Source organism: Aspergillus fumigatus, chromosome 5 (assembly GCF_000002655.1).
Source record: "Aspergillus fumigatus Af293 chromosome 5, whole genome shotgun sequence".
Lineage (NCBI taxonomy): Eukaryota > Fungi > Ascomycota > Eurotiomycetes > Eurotiales > Aspergillaceae > Aspergillus > Aspergillus fumigatus.
In genome coordinates, this window is record NC_007198.1 from 3,849,749 (window position 1) to 3,869,924 (window position 20,176).

Below are 20,176 nucleotides of genomic sequence, written 5' to 3' on the forward strand. Positions count from 1 at the left end.
TCTAGCAATGGTGAGTCTCTGAAGAAAATTCACCATTGTTCAAAAACAATAAAGGAGACAAATCATTGAGCACCCAAGGCTGTTGACGGTGGGTGGGTTTACCCGTAAGTTGATAAGTTATCTAGGGATCGGACGGAAAGCGATGAGGTCAGCCTGCTAGCCTGCCAAGCCCATGGACCCCAATCACGTTCGCCATCCATGTGATAACCGGATACTCGTCACGTTGATCTTTTAATAGAAAGTTTAATTGGCACATATTGAAGGCTAGATTTACTGATTTGAAGGGACTTTGACTCTAGTCCACAGGTGACACGACATAAAGGAGAAGAAAGAACCAAAGAGAAGGAAGGAAGAGAAAAAGTAAATAACTATGGAGGATCGTTCAACAGAACTTGAGCGGAGCGAAGTAAAAAGTACCCGTGGATCTTCCATACATGGTCAGCTAGAACATCGTTACCAGAGCCACAACTGTTGTTGACTATCGACACACGGGTCCCTTGGTACCTATGGGGACGAGGTACCTAGGGGCTTAGAGCTTTTTTGCTGCAGTTTTCAGGATATCCTCGAACTCCTCCTTGGTGGCATCTACTGGGACTTCAAGAGTCTGGATCACTGCATGCGATCCATTCTTTCGAATCCAGTCCTTAATGGACTTTGACTCGGCTTCCGCAGCTGCTTGCCAATGGAAAACATTGGCGGTTCGTGTAGCGCCTGGTTTCGCATTAGGTCTGGTGTCGGGCACTTGACGGGTGTGGTCGGCAAGGTCGAAATGGAACCCGATATTTTTCAGGTCCCGTTGAGAAGTCGGGAATGTGGTCTTGCCAGCTGCAACGGTAGGCCTGGTGAATTTTTGGAAAGCAACGTCGATCTTTTGTGGGTTCAAAATGGCATCGACCGCCTTCTTTCCGGAGTTCTTTAACCCGGACATTGACTGACAGGCTAAGTTAGTCGATCCTGAGAAACTAAAGTGGAAGAACCTCTCCCAAATTGAACTCACCTTTTCCCAGGATTTGTATGTAATAAGGTAGGAAGATTCCGTGGCAACTGGAGGAATGACTATCAGTAATTTGAGTCTACAGTCTATGATGGTGGACGAGCTCTAATTTATATCCCTGGTTTCTACAGCCCTAGGTTGGTGTCTTTTCTATTCTAGTACAGGGAGTCCATCCTCCTGCGCTGCTGTAGATGTCTTAATACTGCTCGCAAGAAGAATGTCCTCTTTGAACTAGGAATAATTGGATAGGCCACGAAGAGTTCAGCCTCACGGGCATAGTGGCGCTTCCACTAATGCACAAGACAATCACAGGCGGTTAATTGAGCCAGCATCACACTGAAGGATTGGGACCCTAGGCGCGCCTGGACCCACGCCGTAACGTAACAAAGCGGGGTTGGTAGTGTTTGCAAATGCATTCACATGGACCGATCACTTTTCTTTCCAGTCTGTCCATTCTGTCCAATCTGTCCGATCTGACCTGCCCAGTCTGTCCAGTCTGTCCCTTGTGTCGTCCGATCCAAGCTGGTTATCATGGCATCCACAAAGCCCGCTTCGAGTCTCATTTACCAGGCATGGAACAAACTCAGTATCAACCAAACCATCCCTAGTGACTCCCTTGAATTACTTGGGGAGCGTTTGGCTATTGCCTTCGCACCCAAACTCAAGGAGCAACGAAGGAATGGCCGGCGTCGGAATCTGGAATATGTGGCACAACATCGACGGAAGATTGCTCGAAAAATCTACTTGGAGATTCTGGAGAAAGACCCAAATATCTTTCTTCCTTTTATCCTGGCTGTTTCCCCTAGAGCATGCTTATCCTTTGATATCTCGAGCTTTCTTGAACAGCACCAAAGCCAAGGAAGACATTTCCTCCGCAACAATGCCGAAGCGATCCTCTGGGGTCTCGCAAAGAAACATGACATTGATGGCTCCCTCCATTTCAGGAAGCTGATGCGTGAGATTTTCCAACTGTCTCCTCCAGCGACAGAAGCCGAAGGCAAGGAGCATTATTCATTGCATTTAAGCACTCTCCCCGCAATCCGCAATGCCTTCGGTGATGTTATCTTTGACGCAATTGAACGTTCCCCTACACAGGTGACAGCGAGAGCTAAAGGTTATTTCTCTGAGAAAACCGAAAGTGTTTGGACAAAAGTTCCCTACAGAAGTTCTCAAGACGCAATCATATCTCTTGAAGTAGGGTCGGCAATCGAGCTTGCGAATGTGTTGTTCCCAATCGCAACCCAAAAAATTGTCTCTATCCTTTCCGCATGTTCTCCCACTGTGCGCCAGAAGAACTTTTCTGAGGCTATTCTCGGCCCAGACCCTCAGGATACACCGGCAACATCATCAGAAATCGGTATGAAGTTTAAGGTACACATGACTGCAGTTGCTAATTCCACCCTGTGCTAGATGTGGCGTATTTTACTCTGCGAGGAGCAACGGTCTCGGCAATTGAATCAGTCTTTCGCGCTGATATTTGCGAAGGTATTAAGGACAGCGAACTGAGAAACTGGGAAAAGGAGCAGCTGCTCATCGACACGACAGATTGTGTCACGATGCAGATATGGCGGGCACAACCTCAACATGGAACCATCAAGTTGCGTATTGGATTCTATGCAGCGGTGAATTTGGCAAATCGGCTGTATGCAGAAACACCCCAAGATCACATATAGTAACCTTTCATCTTTTCGGCCTTCTTAAATCATTGCCTTTCTGTGAGTCGCGACTTTCCACCCTTTATGAATACACCAATACCAGGGGGAAGAACGATTTCACCGCTTCCCTTGGCAATCCATATAGTTCCCTTCTCATTCTGGAACCTGATTTCATCGCAGTTGAAGCAATATAAATTCCTTTCGAGGTTTTCTGCATTGTAGGGATGGAATGGGTGCGTGAAATATTTGTCGAAAATAGAAGGGTCCGAAAGTTCTTTCCAAGCTGCGCGCTGAAAGTTGTTAGCCCATCTTTCGAGCATATGGTTTGGCCCACATACGAGAGATTCTTTTGTGATCGGTTGAGATTCTTCCGTGATCGGTTCTGTCATTTTCATTAAGTCAGAGAGCCCTCTTGTATGCCGGCTTTTGCTGTCGGATCCGGCGAGATAATCGCTCCTAAGCCAGTCAGTCAGGGAAAAGCAAAGATAAATAAAATATAGGCGAGGAGTACAACCAGGCACGCGTCGTAGACTATTTTTCTGAAGAGTTTGTCACGTAACCTACCTCATATGGATGGGTAGTTCGAATACTTGATTGACTTGACCCGAGGTTCTGAAGGCGGCGGAGGAAATTGCCCAACCCCACCATTGCATTTTCAGGTATCAATCTCTGCCACACTGTGGCTAAATTCGTCTTTATCGACACGTGATCACGTTCCCTCTTCCAGCCCTGGTATCAGAGAATCATCGAGTTATCGCTTGTTTCAATTTCGTCTTGCAATTAGCTTAGGGAATAAGCATGTGGTCACATCAACCTACAGAGCGCTACCGGTCTTTGCGCTGAGACTCTCAGTGATCCGCCCAACAGACAACTAGACTTTGAGGTTGTCGATATAACCACAACAAATGGCCTGTATATCAACGATGTCCACGCAATTGTCTCAAGCCTCTTCACCCGACTTCCAGCACTAGCATCCAAGCGGCCTCTCCTCTTCTCCCATGTTTCTCGTAGCGCGCCTGCATATACTTATATCTGGAGATATGTTAAAGGAGCTGGAAGCCTGGAGCATACGCTGGAAGCCTGGAGCATACGCTTCAAGTGCTGCCATATTCAGATAGCTGAGTAGGCACAATTAGGTCTAAGTTCAGGGAATTGCACCTCTCGCTTCATTGTCCGTCGATTCGTATCGGTCTCTAGTTCTCCCCGTTTATCACTCTCACTCGGTGGACAGTCCGTCCAGTCCGTCCAGTCCGTCGAGCCTGTCCAATCTGTCCAATCTGTCCAATCTGTCCAATCTGTCCAATCTGTCCAATCTGTCCAATCTGTCCAATCTGTCCAATCTGTCCAATCTGTCCAATCTGTCCAATCTGTCCAATCTGTCCAATCTGTCCAATCTGTCCAATCTGTCCACTCTGTCCACTCTGTCCACTCTGTCCAATCTGTCCACTCTGTCCCCTCTGTCCACTCTGTCCCCTCTGTCCACTCTGTCCCCTCTGTCCAATCGGTCCAATCTGTCCAATCTTGATGATCTCGATGATCAATACCATTTAGCGAGCGCTAGTGACGCCTTACAGCGTTGCGGCGTCTTATGGCTTATACATCTTCCGAATATCAGTCGTTCGATCTCCAGATCACACCTCGGGGTGAAACAAGCGCCATAGTTCTTGGTGCGCCTGAGCTTTTCCCTGCCCGGCCACTCAGTCGTGATGGCTTCCCAGAGTATTCCATAAGTCGAAACCAGAGATAGGCCAGCGGACGGCAAATCTCCTCTGCTCCGTTCTCAACCAATACTGCCAAAGTGAGCAATGGAAAGTGTTCCAGGAGCACCGTGGCCTTTAAAAGCGCCAGCCTTGTCCCAGATCCTCACCGCAATTCGGCACAGACCAACGCAGACTTTCATTGACCATTCTTCATTTCCAGATCGCTGCATAGTTTCCGGTATGGCTTGGTATAGAGCCTTACTCCCGTGCATACCGTTGTGGCGGAAGGTTCTGGGGCGTAACAGCACCGATGAGGACGGACGGAGTGAAGACGACCTTACTTCATTGAGCGATAAAATGCCTACTTTTGAAGAAACGACAACTGTGAGTACTGTTCGTGAAATTGCCTCCAGCTGTCTAATGTCTCCGTCGGTCAGATCACTTCTGCAAAGTACATCAACGGTGAAAAAATCATGGAGCATACCGTTGTGGAGACCAAGCACATTGACGAACGTGGAGACACCAGCGTCAGTAACGGTGATTCGAACAGCACTGCGGTAACCAGACATTCTGGGCTTAGCTCTGTCAGCCTTTCAGATCAAAGTACAATTGTCGAGGACGCGAATGCTCTGGAAGAACCTGAACTCTTTGCTGTTCACTCTCCATATGTTGACGACTCAACCGGCGAGCAGATGGTTAGACTCTACTACGAGCTCCCAGTAAGCCTCGATGATCTTGAGATCATAGGCCTTGAATCTCGTATTCCAGAGTCTGACGATGATTCAATTGAGGCCCGCTTTCGTTATCGAGGAGAGGATTTTTGGCTACCTGTTCGTTATTCTTATGCCAAAGCTCGAATGGTTTTAACGGGTGTATGCTGAATGGTCTGACTTCTTCACTGTTGTTATTTTCTATTTCCCGGCTGCTGGCCACTCAATATTATCGCAAGCACTATACAAAATAAATAGTCCTATCTCTATAACAGAGTACGTCACAAACAGCGTTCGTCCTTGGCAAGAATATAAATAGTGTCAATCTGCTGAGAAAAGGAGGTATGAAATCCACTTCATTCAAGCAATGGTTCCCTTCGTATACATTATTATTTGTATATGGATGGGAACTTTTCTTGTCTTAGTTGCCCTGAACGCCCGCTTTAAGAAGAAGCGCATTGCTGATCCTGAGTCTTCTGCTGCCTTCACTGATCATCCCCATCAAGAGTAACATGGATTCTGTATGTCCCTTTGGGCATGTTTATGTGGCAGTTACTAATATATTAGATGGAAACTAGGAAGCGGCAAAACACAGGGGCAGGAAGGGAAGGACTCATTCCAAGAAAGAAGGACAAGGAAGAACACAAGAGTGTAAGGGGTAGCAATCCTCATTGGCGTCTACTAGCTGATGGGTTAAAGCAAGATACAGGTGTTCATACGCTCCAAGACAACGATCCTGTTGTCGAGAAGCCGCCATTAATTTACAGGAGAGCTGGAGAAGCGCCGAAACATGATTGGGACAAGAAGTCACCCGGTTTGCGCCTTAGACGGTCCTGCTGTAGCTGCGGGAAGGAAGTACCGGTAGGCCTGGTCTGTCGTATTTGTCACCATGAGTCTTGTCCTGAGTGCTTGAACATGCAAAAGCGAGATTACGGATGTTGATCAGATACACGGGCCCCTATACTAGGACTAGTTACCACTAGGATTGTACTCAACCTTAACAGTGGCGTTTGGTACTTCGTTACAGCTAAGGGGAGAGGACAGTTCCTACTTTCATGTGCTTCAAGGGAGAGGCTCCTCCAACTACTGTTGCTAGGGAGGAAAGACACTCTATTCTTAGCTGAGGGCTGCAGGAATTCGCATCCATGCAGTCATACCATCCATGGCATGCAATCTATGTTGCATTAGATGCAAGAAGTAGGATAGAGAACCCATGTACTTGATTCACGCTAGCAGGACAGAGAGAGATACCATACCCGACGGGAGCCCCTGCATGACTTCCTGTCTGCAGCTTGTCGTGCGTGTATCATTCCCATGCGCCACGAACTCATAGGCAGTGGTAGTTCAGAACACTCTTTTTTTTTAAAAAAAAAAAAGATAGGAAAATAATAATTTAGGGGAAGAAAAGTAAAAATTAAAAAGAAAAAGTTCCAGATGGCGCTTCTACTTCTATATTCGATCGTTATTCAATACCCCAGAGGCACAGGCATTCCGATCTCTCATCGCCAACACTGAAAAGCAGCCATTTTCCCCCGTCTTAAAGCTCCAATCCTCCTTCTTCTCATCTACTTCCTCGCTCCTTCAGGACCTTGAGTGTTCCGTTGAGCTATTGGGTAACTTCTCACCTGTCAATCATCGATTGTCCTTTCTCTTGACTTGACTTCGTGTCGCCATTCTCATTTACGATACATATCCCTGGAGCAGAAAACAAAGAAAAGGGCCAATTACTCTTGATCTAGTTCCAACTCTGTTGCTGCTTGGAACATCCGCCCATCTGTGTGGTGAAATCAGATGCCAGCATCCATCTTGCAGCTTCTCCCACTTCCTGGGCCGATCTTGAATGTTTGCTCTCGAACCTCGCTTAGTATTTGATCTCCATTCTCATCTGGGTACATCCTGTGAGTAGCATGTCGTCACTTGTCACACATACTACCCGCTCTCAAATCTGTTTGATGGGAGTCAATCTGCCTCGAAATGGCTCGTCTGCCTTCACAAGCAAACTACAGCAGATGGCGGGGGCATGGACTCGAGCCACAGTGCTGGCTCTCGCTTGCATCTGGACCTTCTTATTCTTTCTCATTGCTGTATCTTTTTCCCCCTTGAGGCTTCTGGCGCGCTGCACCTTTCCAAGTATCAAACCAAAGCTAATCAGGGGCGTTTGGCGTCCTGCCATGGCTTCACTAGACCTGGATCTCTGCAGCCTCATCACCATCTCGGATCACCTGGTTCTGATCACCTTGGAAGAAAGCACAAAGACCTTGGAGACAATACATATTGCCGCCATCGCAGCTCCCTCCAATCTCGACAGCATTTTCATGTGTCGGGCACTATCTACCTCTCGGCAATTCAGTAACCGTACTGCCTGAGAAACATCAACCTCTCAAATTACACAATGGTGTTCAGCGCACCTGCTCCTGGTGTGGGCTCCAGTAAAAGGCCAGCGTCATGCATGCAGGACGATGTTGATGAGCGGGATAATGTCCCAGTAAGTGATACCAGCATTGGAAAGGCAGATGGAGCTGACTCATCTCCTATATAGCCCATGGGTCTATGCGTGCGTTCATCGATCAACATCCCTTACTTCCACTACGCCATGATCTATCTCGACAACATGGGCAGACTTAAGGTGATGGAATCTCCGTCTATCCAGGAGCAAAATGAGACTGTTTTCACAACCGAAGTACGTGAAAGATTTTTGGAAATCCTTGGTGCCAAGGTAGGATATCAACCGCCCATGGTTCGAAGTATGTAAACACTCCGCGCACAAGTACAATATTCTTGCTGATCTCAATTGAACAGGGTTGTCAGCTGCCGGTGCTACACCATACAGCTATGATCCTCAACAACCGCTTGGTTGCTTGTCTTACCGTCAAACTAAGCGGGACAGAAATTCCCCAGCCCACTCTATGTACGGTGTGCCGCCATCCGTCCAGTTCTCAGCCCCGGTTGAGGAATCGCCCTCTTGTGGATCAGTGGACATGGTCGGGCTCGAGATTGGTGATACTCCTAATGTCCTTGACTACTATGAGAGATCCTTAAAGCACTTTCGGCAGGTCAACTGTCGCCAGATCCTAAAGACATTCATTAAGTTCATTGAGCCACGAAAGCAAGCCAAGCACCCCTATAATGGAGGTAAACCCCCTGCAGGAGCCCCTCCTGGTAAGAAGGGCGACCCAGAGAAGACAAAGCCTGAATGGTGGCCCGCCAATGTGGTCCACAAGGAGCCTGACCATCTTCGAAAGGATCGTACGTGTAACCCTTCAGAAAATCTTCAGTGTCAAGTAACTTTGCTGACAGACTTAGAACGCCTGTCTCTGTTAATTCATATCATCCGCAGGCTTGGAAGATTTGGTATCACCACGGATCAATTGCAGGAAATTGCCCACGACTGCAAGCGGCGGCTCAGCGACCCCCACAAACTCCAAATCTTGGACGAGGTCTTCAGAGTGAGAAGGATTGAAGAACGCTACGAAAGAGGAGAAGTTGGTAAGCGGCATCATCTTTCCATGAAATTCATTTTGACAGCTGTTGACGAGCCTCAGATGCCAACAAGATCGTATATGTTGTCAACCGAGAGTCGAATCAGAAAGAGAAGGATGGCGACTCCAACGTGGATCCGGACCAGAAGCATGAGCAAGAAGACGATAATGCGCGGGAGGCACTTCCCATTCTCCACTCCGAGAAGAACTCAACCAGCCCGATGTCGAACTCAGCCGAGCACACGGGCATGGCGGCACCAAGTCGTCCAATGAATATGGGAGGTGACAGAAACCAGTTGTTTCCTTTACCGGAGTGGCCGAGCTTCGGTGAGACACCCCAGGATGATCGAATTTTCTTTCCCACGACCTCTAAGTATACCGAAGATTATGCATCGCAGCAGATGCCTAGAACACCTGCAACAACAGCACTTGTCAGCACTAATGAGACACATGCGGCCTTTGATTATATGACACAGGAGTCCATCACCTCCTCCTCCCCAGAGCAGACTTCCCACCACCGCCAAGCACCCCTGCCCATGCAGCACTCGGCCAGCCTCGACCCTTGGACCCCTACGTTCCGACATAATTTCTTCAACCCAATGGTGTATAGTACTGCACCCCGTCACGCCATGTCCCAGGCTACTATGTTATCTCAGTTTCCCAGGTCCACGACGTCTCATGGCCAGGAAATGCCTCACATGGCTCACGGCCTGCCGAACCTGCCTCAAGACAGACCTTCAAGCATGGATGGCATGAGCATGAGAGGCCCTTCTTTCCGCACAGGATTTTTGAGTCATCCCTGTGACCCATCACAGCAGGCTCCTCATTCTAGCGGATGCGGCCATCCTGACAGTTGGACTCAAAATAGACCACATGTATAATCTTAACTGATTGATCCTTGACCACTGTTTTGACCCTCCTGCAGCCTTGAAGCTTCGTTTCACTGATGATTGTTCTTCGACTTTGTTTCTGTCCCTGACTTTGTTGTCAATGCGGACTTATCCATGCGGCTTGTTCCACGTCAAGTGACTACCAGGACACTCCGTGGTTTTATATGGCAGGTACTGGCGATGACTTTCCAATTCTTCTTCGTTTAGTATATATACTCGTTTCTTGTTCTATGTTCGATCATGTCTTTTTCCTTATACATACCTCCAAAAATCCTGTTGGAGATGGCGCCAGATGGCATGAGATGCAAATATGGATGATGTTCTTGTGTTTGTTCATTTCAATTTCTTTCTCTTAATCATGATTTGAACAATTGGCAGCGAGGTATGGCGGAGCTCGTTCTCTTTGGATGCCGATCAGCTGAATAGGAGGTAACGAGGCATGAGGGTGTTTCATTATGACTCTCTCCGGTGTTTGTCATTTAAGGGTGCGAGGGGGAAGTGTCCGTTTCGATGTCCTAGGATATCGAAAATCTGAGTAGTAGCCACGTGACCCTATGCTGACGGCTGGGCTGGAAGACAAGCAGGTTGCTGCTTACGAGAATATGTTGAGGTATTCTCGTTATCTTCGTGAAGAATGCCGTCTCCTTGGCCCTCTAGCCAAAGTCTGGGTTGCTGAAAGGCTAGCTGGAATTGAGAATCGACTGTCTGCGTCCGAGTCGCCTAGAGGTGGGAAGGCCCCCTCTTTCTCATACATATGCTGACTCTGCAGACCATACCAATTCGCTGCCCGAAATATAAAAGCCACCCTTGGGAGATTATCCAAGAGCTAGGTCTTGGAGATGTCGTCAGAGAAGGCTCCCCTCTCGAAGCCCAAACGATCTTTCAAGAATCGGTTCAAGTCGACCTTGCCGTTGAGTCAAGCGGTATCTCAAGGGTTCGCCGCCTCTGTGAGTTGGTCGAATTTCAGAGGTTGAGTGAAGCCGACCCAATAATCCCGATGCAACCGGATGGCGACCCTCGTGTGAGGAAATTCAACGGATACAGTCACATTCTTTGGCGATATGCCGAGGCTTGTGCAGTACGGCAGGTGGACGGGGCGTTAATGCTTTGGTATGAAAAAGAAATAGGGAATCTGGAGAGTCTCATCGGTCGACTTGGGTATGTCTAGTTTCTAGAGGGTCAGACTACCAAGCAAAGACTGAGAGAACGTTAAAGGATTTTGGCCACTATTTCATTTACCTCCTGTTTTCCTTCACTGCAAATGTCTTTCTGTTCAGTATTTCGCCTCTTTAAGGACAGCGTCGAATTTGGACGTGTTGTTGTGAGCAACTAATCTATTCGAGTTCTATTTCCAAGTGTCAGTTCGCTGAGATATGTTTCCCGTCATGTCCATTGTCAAGCAATTGGGGGACAATCGCAGTTCTTTTTTTCCTTGGCTAGGCAGCGCTTGAGGGGTTGGGTGGGTAGGGGGAGTCTCCGATTCGTACATGGGGTTCAACTTTTGTGCAAGGGGGTTCAACTTTGTAATTCCTCCTAAAATACGCAGCACAATTGTAGCCTCACAAAGCTATTTTACTAGTTAGTATCCATCTCCACATAACACTGGACACTGGAGTAGATCATGTCGCCGTTCCCTGGTCGGTAATTTTCCAGTCAGCTGTGGTTTGAATACATTTCGCTGTGACGCTCCTCGGGATTAGAATTACAGATGATTAGACATGCGGCTTTTCAAGAGGTTGGTACGTCCCTTTACTAGCAAAGGAGGGTTGGTATGTTACCGTGTATCATGCCAGCCAGAGATGGTTCGCATCTATGGGTGCTAGTGGAACCATGAATGAGCCCCAGGTACCATCTCTCACCACGTTCCCTTCCTCAGCAGTTGCGGGCCGTCGCTGCCAGTATGTGTCACATGGTCAAATACAAAATTTGATTGATGGCCAGCGACCATGCGACCAGCCATAGTCTTCCATCAGTTGACTGCACGCAAGGCTAAAAGTATTGGTTCAACGTCAAACTTATTGCATAGTTGAGTGTAAGTATGGGCAGACGGCCTCTGCTCAACCGTAACCTGCTGGAGCGGGTTGCACACGTCTTGCTAAGAGTAATGTTACACGCTCAAGTGTAGATAATTTTGGCCAGCCATCCTCAAAAGACTACCAAGCAAAAATTGAGAGAACGTAAAAGGACTTTGGCCACCTTTTCATTTACCTCCTGTTTTCCTTGACTGCATATATCTTTCTGTTCAGTATTTCGCCTCTTTAAGGACAGTGTCGAATTTGGACGTGTTTTCTATTTCCACAGTGCCAGTTCCTATCAGTCCAGGCGTAGAGCAGCCATGTCGATTAACCCTGACATTACTCTTTCCCACACACTCTCTTAAGCATAGCTACAAGCCTTCAATGGAAGGTCGACCATCATGAGGATGAGTCAGCTTAAAGACGTGGGCTGCCAACCACCTCAAGGATGGAGCCTCATCACGTGGTAAATGTCACGTGCTGTGATTATCACCACATCCTCGGCTTAACTCCATTGCTTTGAAGTTGTCATTTGGTATGGCTTGGCACGAAGGCTCGTGATGTCATATTCAAAAGCCTCTTTGAAGTGTTGCCGGAGCTTAAAGGGTCAATAACGTATCGAGCCCGTCACTAATTTGAATGGCTCTTGAGAGCGTATATCTGAATCAGGGTCGAAAGTCTGGTGACTTAACTTGTCTTTCGCTGAGATATTATTATTCCGTCATATCCTTTGCCAAGCAAACGAGGGACAATTATAATTCCTTCTTCCTTGGATAGGCCGTGGTTGACAGTACTACGTATGTGTCACGTGTAAAATACAAAATTGATTGGCCAGCGCCACGCGACCAACCATAGTGTCCAATCGGTTGACTGCACGTAAGGCTAAAAGTATTGGTTCAACCTTCAAAAAGTGTACGGGCAGACAACCTCCGCTCAACCATAACCTGCTGGAGCAGGTTGCATACGTCTTTGCTAAGAGTATGAGACGGGATAATTGATAATGTGCCTGGATTAAACCTACCTAATTGTCGTCTGCCCCACGCAGACGTTGAACGCTCTCGAATAGTGACGAACCGAATATTTTGCTGCTCACATCCTTCAAGTAGAAAAGCGCGCATTGTGTTAGCGTCAATGAAGATCCACTTCGAATCCACACTAGTCTTAAAAGCAGTGCAACTGTCCCACACCTCATAAGCCATAAATAATAAGCTACCGACCGATCAACGGATCAACCGACGGTTCAACCGAGTTCTCGCCTGGTGCAGAGACTATTTCGCGAGAGGCAGATGGCTTGCTGCGCCGGATTAGCAATAAACAATCAAGCACAATACATGGCAACTTCTGGGCTTCTCCCAAAGGCACTAAGATAATAATCATAGGATCCGCACACACCAATCCTATTTTTGTGCCATGGCTTAGGTGGTGTCCTCGTGAACAAGTATATGAGATGGAAACAAGAAGAGTTGAAACTGACAACTTCAGTTGCTTTGGTGAATGCGTCACAACACGACGGTTGGCGTGGAATCAAAATGGCCACGTAGGTCATTTCATCGGAGACAAAGTGCTGAGAACTGATTGCGCAAGACGCGGACTCATTTTCTTCGGGACACCCCATCGAGTGCCCCCAGACCTTGTCTGGTATTATTAAAAAGCATTCTCTTTTGCTTCAGTCAGCAAACCGATACAATCGCCTTATGACTTGGAGCTTCTGACGGTCCAAGTGTTCCGCGAACAAATTGAGTATTACTACTTCATTTCTTTCTATAGTAACTTATTAATGGTTACCGCTCTCGGTCGTTGCCGGACAAATACGTCGCGTTGATTTATCGTTGGCTGCCATTCGAGGTGCGAGGACGAATGATGCGTTTGAATATCCTGGGATATTGAAGCATTAAAGGCGTCTACCACATCATTATCGCTCCTTAATGTACTTAGAAAAAGTGGGGACAATATCGGCGATTAAGAAAACATTGTGTAAAATATGGGAAGTCCCTCGAGCATACCAATTACACTAGGCCACCACCACTTAACGCCCGCACTCCGGCACTGGCTCTGCCAGTTCTTCCACCTTCTTATCTTTATTGCTTTTTTTCTTCTTTTTATCTTTCTTCTTTTTGGATTTGATCCCTTCGTAAGCAGCATTGAACCCGCCCGACTCCTCAGCTTTGTTTTCCGGATACAACGAGTTCGTATCTTTCTCATATTTCCATTGACTGTTTCCGGAGAAAGAGGCTCCCATTTTGCTGCCCGAAGTCCAGTGGTCCCATTCGAAGCTGAGTGCTGTGCCTGAAGGTTGTGAGGGAATGCCGAGGTTGACGGCCTCTTTAAGGGCGCCGTCGTCTGCAACATCCTCCGCAGCACCACACTCTTCCGCAACACCATTCTCCACAGCACCATCCTCCACAGCACCATCCTTCACAGCACCATCCTCCACAGCACCCTCTTCCACAGCACCCTCTTCCACAGCACCCTCTTCCACGACACCATCTTCCACAGCACCGTCCTCCGCAGCACAATCCTCCGCAGCGCCGTCTTCAGCGATGCTCCCCTCAGGGGTAGTCTCATCGAGCTGTCTAGACAGTACCTCAGAGTAGATGTTCACAACCATTCTCATCACGTCTTTGTCAAAATTAGGGTCTTTCCCAACACCGTCATAGAAGTCAACGCGCTGAAATATGTTTCTGTCCAGTGAGAAAGCAATTTCAAGTTGTTTGTAGATGTAGCCGGTAAGCCAAATCTCATCCTTGGGAAGTTTGGAATATATCTCTCTTGCAGCCTCCATTATATCGAAAATGGACATCGACTCGCCGAACACTTCGATGTACTTCTTCGCGTACGTCTCCAGGTCGTATAAATCATATTCTTTGGCTGCTTGGTAGACAAGCATGCTCCTTCTGAATTCAATTCCTATCTTGGACGCACCTGGCTCGGATGCCGTCCGGAGCGTTTCATAATTACCGGTGCACAAGAAGTGCACGACGGTATGACCAACCTCCTCATTCACCTTAGAAAGGATAAAAGGTGGCTCATATAAATAAGAGTCGCTGAACTGTGGGTAATTTTGGATGTAGCATACTGGAATCCTGTATGTTCTGTGTCCTATTCGTATAGTGATGGTTGGAGACTCATAAGGACTATATTTGCGCCGTCAGTCTCTACTGAATGAATTGTAGCAGCAAAACGGCAGGAGACGTACGATGATTCAGGCTGATTATATTCAATCAGCGAGTCTCCGAGAGATTGCTGTGATCCGCTTGCGTGCGATTGTTTCAGGTGCGGATTTGGCTCGTTAACAGACTTCTTGATGGAAGGTTTCTTCTTGTTCGCCATCTTTTTGGTGATTCTCGAAACCAGTAGACGAGCGGTTTCGATATATATGCCAGAGATACGAAGATTCTGGGGATCACAGTTTTACCTTGGTTCGTCCCATGGGAGGAGCGCAACTATGCAGGTGTGAGTTGTCCAAGGTCTTGCATGCACCTTGCCAGACCAGCCTGACCTCATGTGGTGAGACACGTCAGCAGCAATGTCCATATGTCACAGTGCGCTGGCACTTAGCATTTTCTCCGAGTTATCTCGCATAGGAATCTGGGTTTCGGGAGATCGACTGGTAGTCTTCGGTCCGCAACTCTGCCTTCTCATACCCGCCTTGAAGCAGTTCGAGATGATTAGCCGCTGATCTCCCGGACCTCCAGGTGACAACGCGTTTGCGGACTTGGAGGAACCGGATACCCTTGGCACACAAACCTCTTATTGCCGCCTTACGCGTATCATTCCGCAAAACTTTCTACGCAAGATCCTCTTTTGGACCAGTTGGCTCGATACGCCGCCTACTGCGATGGCAGAATCCGGTTGCACAGAGATTTCATGACCTTATGCGAGAGTCTCCAACCTGGAGTTCACGAACGGTGCTAACCCTGGCTATCATCCAATGGAGGACAAAGCAACATTAGACATGTTTACGCACGCTAGTGCTCCCAACGCCTGAGTGTTTGGAACCCATACTGCAGGGTGAGGCTAAATTACAGCCCGCTATCATCCTTTTGGATAACTTCCAAAGTTACAGCCTCAGCAATTTGGTTTTGTCATTTTGGCGCTGGTCCTTTTTCCTTTTCCGGAAAGAGATTGGGGGAGAGTTTCCAGCTTTCACGAGGTAAGTGTCAAGGCTGGGACAGGTAATACAGACTCAATTGATCTTTTGGGCAGAAGTCGTATTTTTGGCGTGGATGACAGGGAGGCGTATTGTTGGCAGGGATGAGAGAGAGTCGTATTTTTGACAGGGATGGGAGAGAGTCGTAATTTTGACAGGGGTGGGAGATTAGCGGGCTACACTGTATTTTTTTCCCGGAGTTGTAAGTTACCGACCTTTTACAAGTATTTTACGGGGTATAATTCAGAGGAACGGAGAAACAACTCCATAAACTAGACTCTGCGTTGCAGGGTTGCTTGAGGGGACCTTTTTCTGGACCCCCTGCATTATTACCCACTACGAGGTAAGGTGACTGGTCAGTATATTACCATTTCCAAGGGCTCAATGTCAGACAAAAAGCCCAAGCCACCAAATCCACCGATCCTAGAAACTGGGGTAAAAAAGAACGTAGGATCGTGTAGACCACGGTTCTCTGGTATCTTACACGACACCTTGTATTGGAGCTCGGTCGATCTAATCAGAAAGTTAATTATTTCTTTTATGTCTATCCACCATTAGATCCAGTTTTGACGAGTACTGCCTGCGTTGCTGAGCCTTCGTCTCTGTTGCAAAGGACTGTTTCGGAGGGCTCTGCCCACTCATTAGTTAGTTTGTCTGTGCTGTCGACTCACTCGCAGATCCAACTCTTGTCGGCCAATAACAAGCTGTACTAGTTAATCAATTCAAGCGTACTTGACAACAAGTAGCATTGTGTGACAGTATTACAATGAACAGTTATCCAAGAATCGCCTTGTGTCAGAGAGTCCATCGACTCAGGCAGAAGACTGAATGGTCAACAGAGGAGCGTCTCAGCATCGCCAGCAATGACTCATAGGTAAGGAATGAGGCCACTAATCTCTACCAGGAAATCATTGATCTCTAGCTGGACCCCGCGCCCAATTGTTAGTGGTGGATGTTTCCTCAGGGGGGGATCAAGTAACTGTCCAATCAAAGCCGCTGTGTTCGAGGATGTTCTGAAGCGATAAGCTTCGGTGTAGGTAGGTACCAACGGGCCGCTGGGATGCCACCACATACAGGAGGACTCTTGGTTTATTGACACGGTGACTTAGTCTGTAGCCAGAAACTTGCGAGAAGATTCCATGGACGAGATTGACACATCTTGTTATATGTGCGATTTATGTGGCTTATCGTCGAAATCAGCCGCGCCTTATTTGGCGCGCTCGAAATACTTTTCGTCTTTAGTTTCATTTTCCTAGCACTCCTTATTCGGCGCGCTCGAAAATACTTTCTTTATTTCATTTTCCTAGCACTCCTTATTCGGCGCGCTCGAAATACTCTCGTCTTAATTTCATTTTCCTGGCATCATCTCCTATGGCTTTGACGGCTATCAGAAATCACGCTGTCCCTAGAAGCATCAAGTGAAGTAGTTGAGAATACAGACTAAGCGACTTCCGTAGTATACGTTTCGGCCACTCATTCTCTCAGAGCTCATCCTGCAGGCAGCATTACGTCACGCTGGACGAGCAAGAACCCTGGGAACCATTTTTCAAATTTATCTTAGCGTCTATGGCTTCCATTGAGCCCCGAACGCTGAGGACTATGACAAACGTGCACCATGAGTTGCGTAAAACCAAGCTACAGGCTAGTCTACGGCAGGCAATGGGTAACCATCAAGGTGAATCTCTGCATCAGCACAGGATACGCAGACGAACAGTAAACATTTCTATTCTAACTCTTCAATTAACTGTCTGGTAGAGAGACTCAGAGCATTCGATGAGACTTGTTCCAGGTCATGTCGTGTCTCTTCGTCTCTGGTAGACGCTGATCCGAGCGAACCTGATGAGCGAGACTCCTGAGGTTGGGAGATGATATCGTCCAATGTCTCCTGGATCGGAGGAGGGTAGTACATTGCCTGATAACATAAGTTTGAATACAGGAACAGACCCTCATGGGGCATACCTTGTTGGATAGTATATTCAGCCATTGTATCTCTGAGGATGAGTCAAAAACGTATATCTGCCCGGTTTTCTGTATCCGAACAGCCAAGAAGACATCGGATTCGCACTCCAAACTGAACTCTGCTGCTTTCTTCAACAGGTTCCTTTTACGTCGGCGTTGCCGTTGAGCTTTTGCCCGAGCACTGTCTACCCATGATGATTTCTTAGACATCGCTTGGACTCCAACCTGACGGATAGGCTGGAAATTCCATGGTTCTGACAAACTGCGGTTTGTTAAATATCTTTTTTCCAGCGCTGAGGGTCGCTGCGGAATCGTTGTCCACTATGGGCCTCTTTCCTCTCAAACAATGCCATGATTAAAGGAGCTGTACCGCAGCAAGGCCATCGTTCATAGCTGTTTCCACTATAAGAGTCTCTACTTCCATGCTGCCCTTGTCAGTTGTTCTTCTTCATTCCTCCTCCTTTGTCAGCTGGTCATACCTCAATTCAATCAGAGAATGGACGCCCTAGCCATCTATGCCATTGTCGCTGGCGGCATCTTTGCCGGCCTTTTCCTGGCCCGGACTCTCTCTACCCTCGCAAAATGGTCGACCTTTTTTTCTATCCTGCTCACCCGACATCTGACACTTCCTTTTATTGTCCATAGGCATCAACTCTTGGGTCCTTGGACCCGTGCCAGTGTTTTGCTTCACGTATCATATGCTGCAATCAATGCTTTTCTCGTCGTTTTCAGGGCGGCCTCCCTGACTGGCGCTGGCCGCCGTGCAGGAGAACTAGCCCTAGTCAATCTGATCTTTCCTCTATCAGCCATCCACCTAAGCAATGTAGCCGACCTTCTAGGCATCAGCTGGGGCACTTGCCGCAAAGTCCACCGTGCTACCGGCTGGATGGCCACGGCCCTGTTGGCCTTTCACGTTGTTGTGGCGGTTCAAGACCACGGATTTAGCTTTCCTCTCAGCGAAATGCAAAACCTCTTTACCATGATTGTATGACTGCCCAGTGGTATTGTTTCGCTTTAACTGACTCGAGTAGGGCGCCGCCTCCCTGGGTGCCGTTGCTCTGCTTTCCATTTCATGGTTTCGTCGATGGTCTTACGAGGTCTTTCTCCGAAGCCATCAGATCTTCGCCATACTCTTTGTCTATGGCACCTGGCGGCATCTTCCATCAGCAAAGCGTCCGCCCAAACTTTATCTTCTTATCGCATTGGCGCTATTTGGAACGACTTCATTCTTAGAGTTGGTGACTCTTCTATACCGGAACGGGCTGTTTGCGGGTCGCGGTTGTCCAAGGGCCATTGTGACCTTTAAGGTGAGAGAAGCGAAGGAGGCCGATCCTGTTGTAACAGCTACTCAGGTTCGCATTGTCTTGCCTCGCCCTCTGACAGTGGAGGCTGGGCAATACATCAATCTCTGGATTCCGTCAGTCGGCCTATGGTCGTGGACGCAGACACATCCTTTCACAGTCACATCCTGGTCTCGAAGTACACAGGACACCCTGGAGCTTCTGGTGCAGCCGCGCCGTGGTCTATCAGCAGATCTTCTTCGCTATGCTCCTGTGGCTGCACAGAGCTCGATTTCTTTCTTGGCTTTATTTACTGGTCCTCATGGAACAAGTGAGGATGTCAGTCACTATGAAAGCGTCTTGGTGATCGCTAGTGGATTTGGGATCGCGGCAGCAGTGCCATACCTGAAAAAAATGATCTACGGCTATAATACCTGCACCTCCCAGGTTCGCCGTTTACATTTGGTATGGCAGGTGGAGTCAATTGGGGAGGTTGCCGCCGCCCAGACCCTGTTAAATAACCTCCTGAAAGACGATATCGTGGATGAAGGCTATGTTCGTATTAGATCTTCCCGCTGATGGCTCCCAACTGAAACTGACATTACTAATGATTTAAGATTCTCAATATCTCTATATACGTGGGGAACGGCCTCGAGCAGAACAAACTACCCTTTGGTCAACATAAACGAGTCTGTCTCTACCGGTCTATACCAGATTATGATAGCATCATCTCTCTCGAGGCATCGGGCGACCAAGTCGAGAGGCTGCCTAACATCCGGGAGGAGCGCGGTCGGACGTTGGTAATGGGTAGGGTTCTCGTCTCTTCCCTGTGATCACGTGCTGAACTTCTTCTAGTCTCCACAGCGGACGAGCTTCGAGACCAACTACGGGAGACGGTGAAAGCATATCTTCATCGGGGTGTAAATCTTTCAGAATTGGAGTATCAGCCCAGCGCTGACTGACAGTACGGTGGAAGGTGCGTGCTGATCCAGTGGGAGTAGGGTGGGGGGAAGATTGCTATGGAACAGCTCGGATAGACAGTTACATTACGTTGATCGATCGCCGTACGGTTTCCGGACGAATAGATTACCATAGACGGTGGGAGAAATCAGTGGATTGAAAGACGGCCTGAGGAACTGGACTAGAGCGGTAATTTTCGTCCAGAGTCTAGCCCCAGATTCCTGCTTGTATTTTTGCTTCTTGCTCTCTGATCTGCAGTAACCGATGACTCCATTTTCGGCGCGCACCTGGAGGTGGGGCTAACGTAAGTGCTTTGAATCTTATTCAGGGCACGAGGTTGAACATTCAGTCTTTTGATCACTCCTTCACTGTTTCAACTGTTGG

General features: G+C 48.0%; 6 protein-coding genes across 6 annotated transcripts; 3 read left to right on the top strand and 3 right to left on the bottom strand.

The window, feature by feature from the left end:
• Window positions 1-177: 177 nt before the first annotated feature.
• On the bottom strand, window positions 178-1,336 carry AFUA_5G14890 (uncharacterized protein). The gene is made up of 2 exons (XM_748075.2): window positions 998-1,336; window positions 178-931 (listed from the first exon to the last, which is right to left on the bottom strand). The coding sequence occupies exon 2, from the start codon at window positions 926-928 to the stop codon at window positions 530-532; it is 399 nt and encodes a 132-aa protein (XP_753168.1). The 5' UTR covers window positions 929-931; window positions 998-1,336; the 3' UTR covers window positions 178-529.
• A 189-nt stretch (window positions 1,337-1,525) lies between these two features.
• hrmA lies at window positions 1,526-3,235 on the top strand (the record flags this gene model as incomplete). The annotated part of the gene is made up of 2 exons (XM_748074.2): window positions 1,526-2,351; window positions 2,405-3,235. The coding sequence occupies 2 exons, from the start codon at window positions 1,526-1,528 to the stop codon at window positions 2,665-2,667; spliced, it is 1,089 nt and encodes a 362-aa protein (XP_753167.2). The 3' UTR covers window positions 2,668-3,235.
• Window positions 3,236-3,616: 381 nt separating this feature from the next.
• Window positions 3,617-4,196, bottom strand: cgnA (collagen triple helix repeat protein; the record flags this gene model as incomplete). The annotated part of the gene is made up of 2 exons (XM_748073.1): window positions 3,617-3,721; window positions 3,870-4,196. 2 exons carry the CDS (start codon window positions 4,194-4,196, stop codon window positions 3,617-3,619), a joined length of 432 nt encoding a protein of 143 aa, XP_753166.1.
• Window positions 4,197-7,601: 3,405 nt separating this feature from the next.
• On the top strand, window positions 7,602-9,804 carry AFUA_5G14920 (DUF2841 domain-containing protein; the record flags this gene model as incomplete). The annotated part of the gene is made up of 3 exons (XM_748072.2): window positions 7,602-7,807; window positions 7,890-8,545; window positions 8,602-9,804. 3 exons carry the CDS (start codon window positions 7,602-7,604, stop codon window positions 9,417-9,419), a joined length of 1,680 nt encoding a protein of 559 aa, XP_753165.1. The 3' UTR covers window positions 9,420-9,804.
• Window positions 9,805-12,658: 2,854 nt separating this feature from the next.
• AFUA_5G14930 (uncharacterized protein) lies at window positions 12,659-15,536 on the bottom strand. The gene is made up of 4 exons (XM_077804909.1): window positions 15,449-15,536; window positions 15,191-15,360; window positions 14,640-15,091; window positions 12,659-14,577 (listed from the first exon to the last, which is right to left on the bottom strand). The coding sequence occupies exons 3-4, from the start codon at window positions 14,771-14,773 to the stop codon at window positions 13,470-13,472; spliced, it is 1,242 nt and encodes a 413-aa protein (XP_077661045.1). The 5' UTR covers window positions 14,774-15,091; window positions 15,191-15,360; window positions 15,449-15,536; the 3' UTR covers window positions 12,659-13,469.
• A 2,512-nt stretch (window positions 15,537-18,048) lies between these two features.
• On the top strand, window positions 18,049-19,794 carry AFUA_5G14940 (ferric reductase family protein; the record flags this gene model as incomplete). The annotated part of the gene is made up of 4 exons (XM_748070.1): window positions 18,049-18,537; window positions 18,584-19,387; window positions 19,450-19,639; window positions 19,688-19,794. The coding sequence occupies 4 exons, from the start codon at window positions 18,049-18,051 to the stop codon at window positions 19,792-19,794; spliced, it is 1,590 nt and encodes a 529-aa protein (XP_753163.1).
• Window positions 19,795-20,176: the final 382 nt, after the last annotated feature.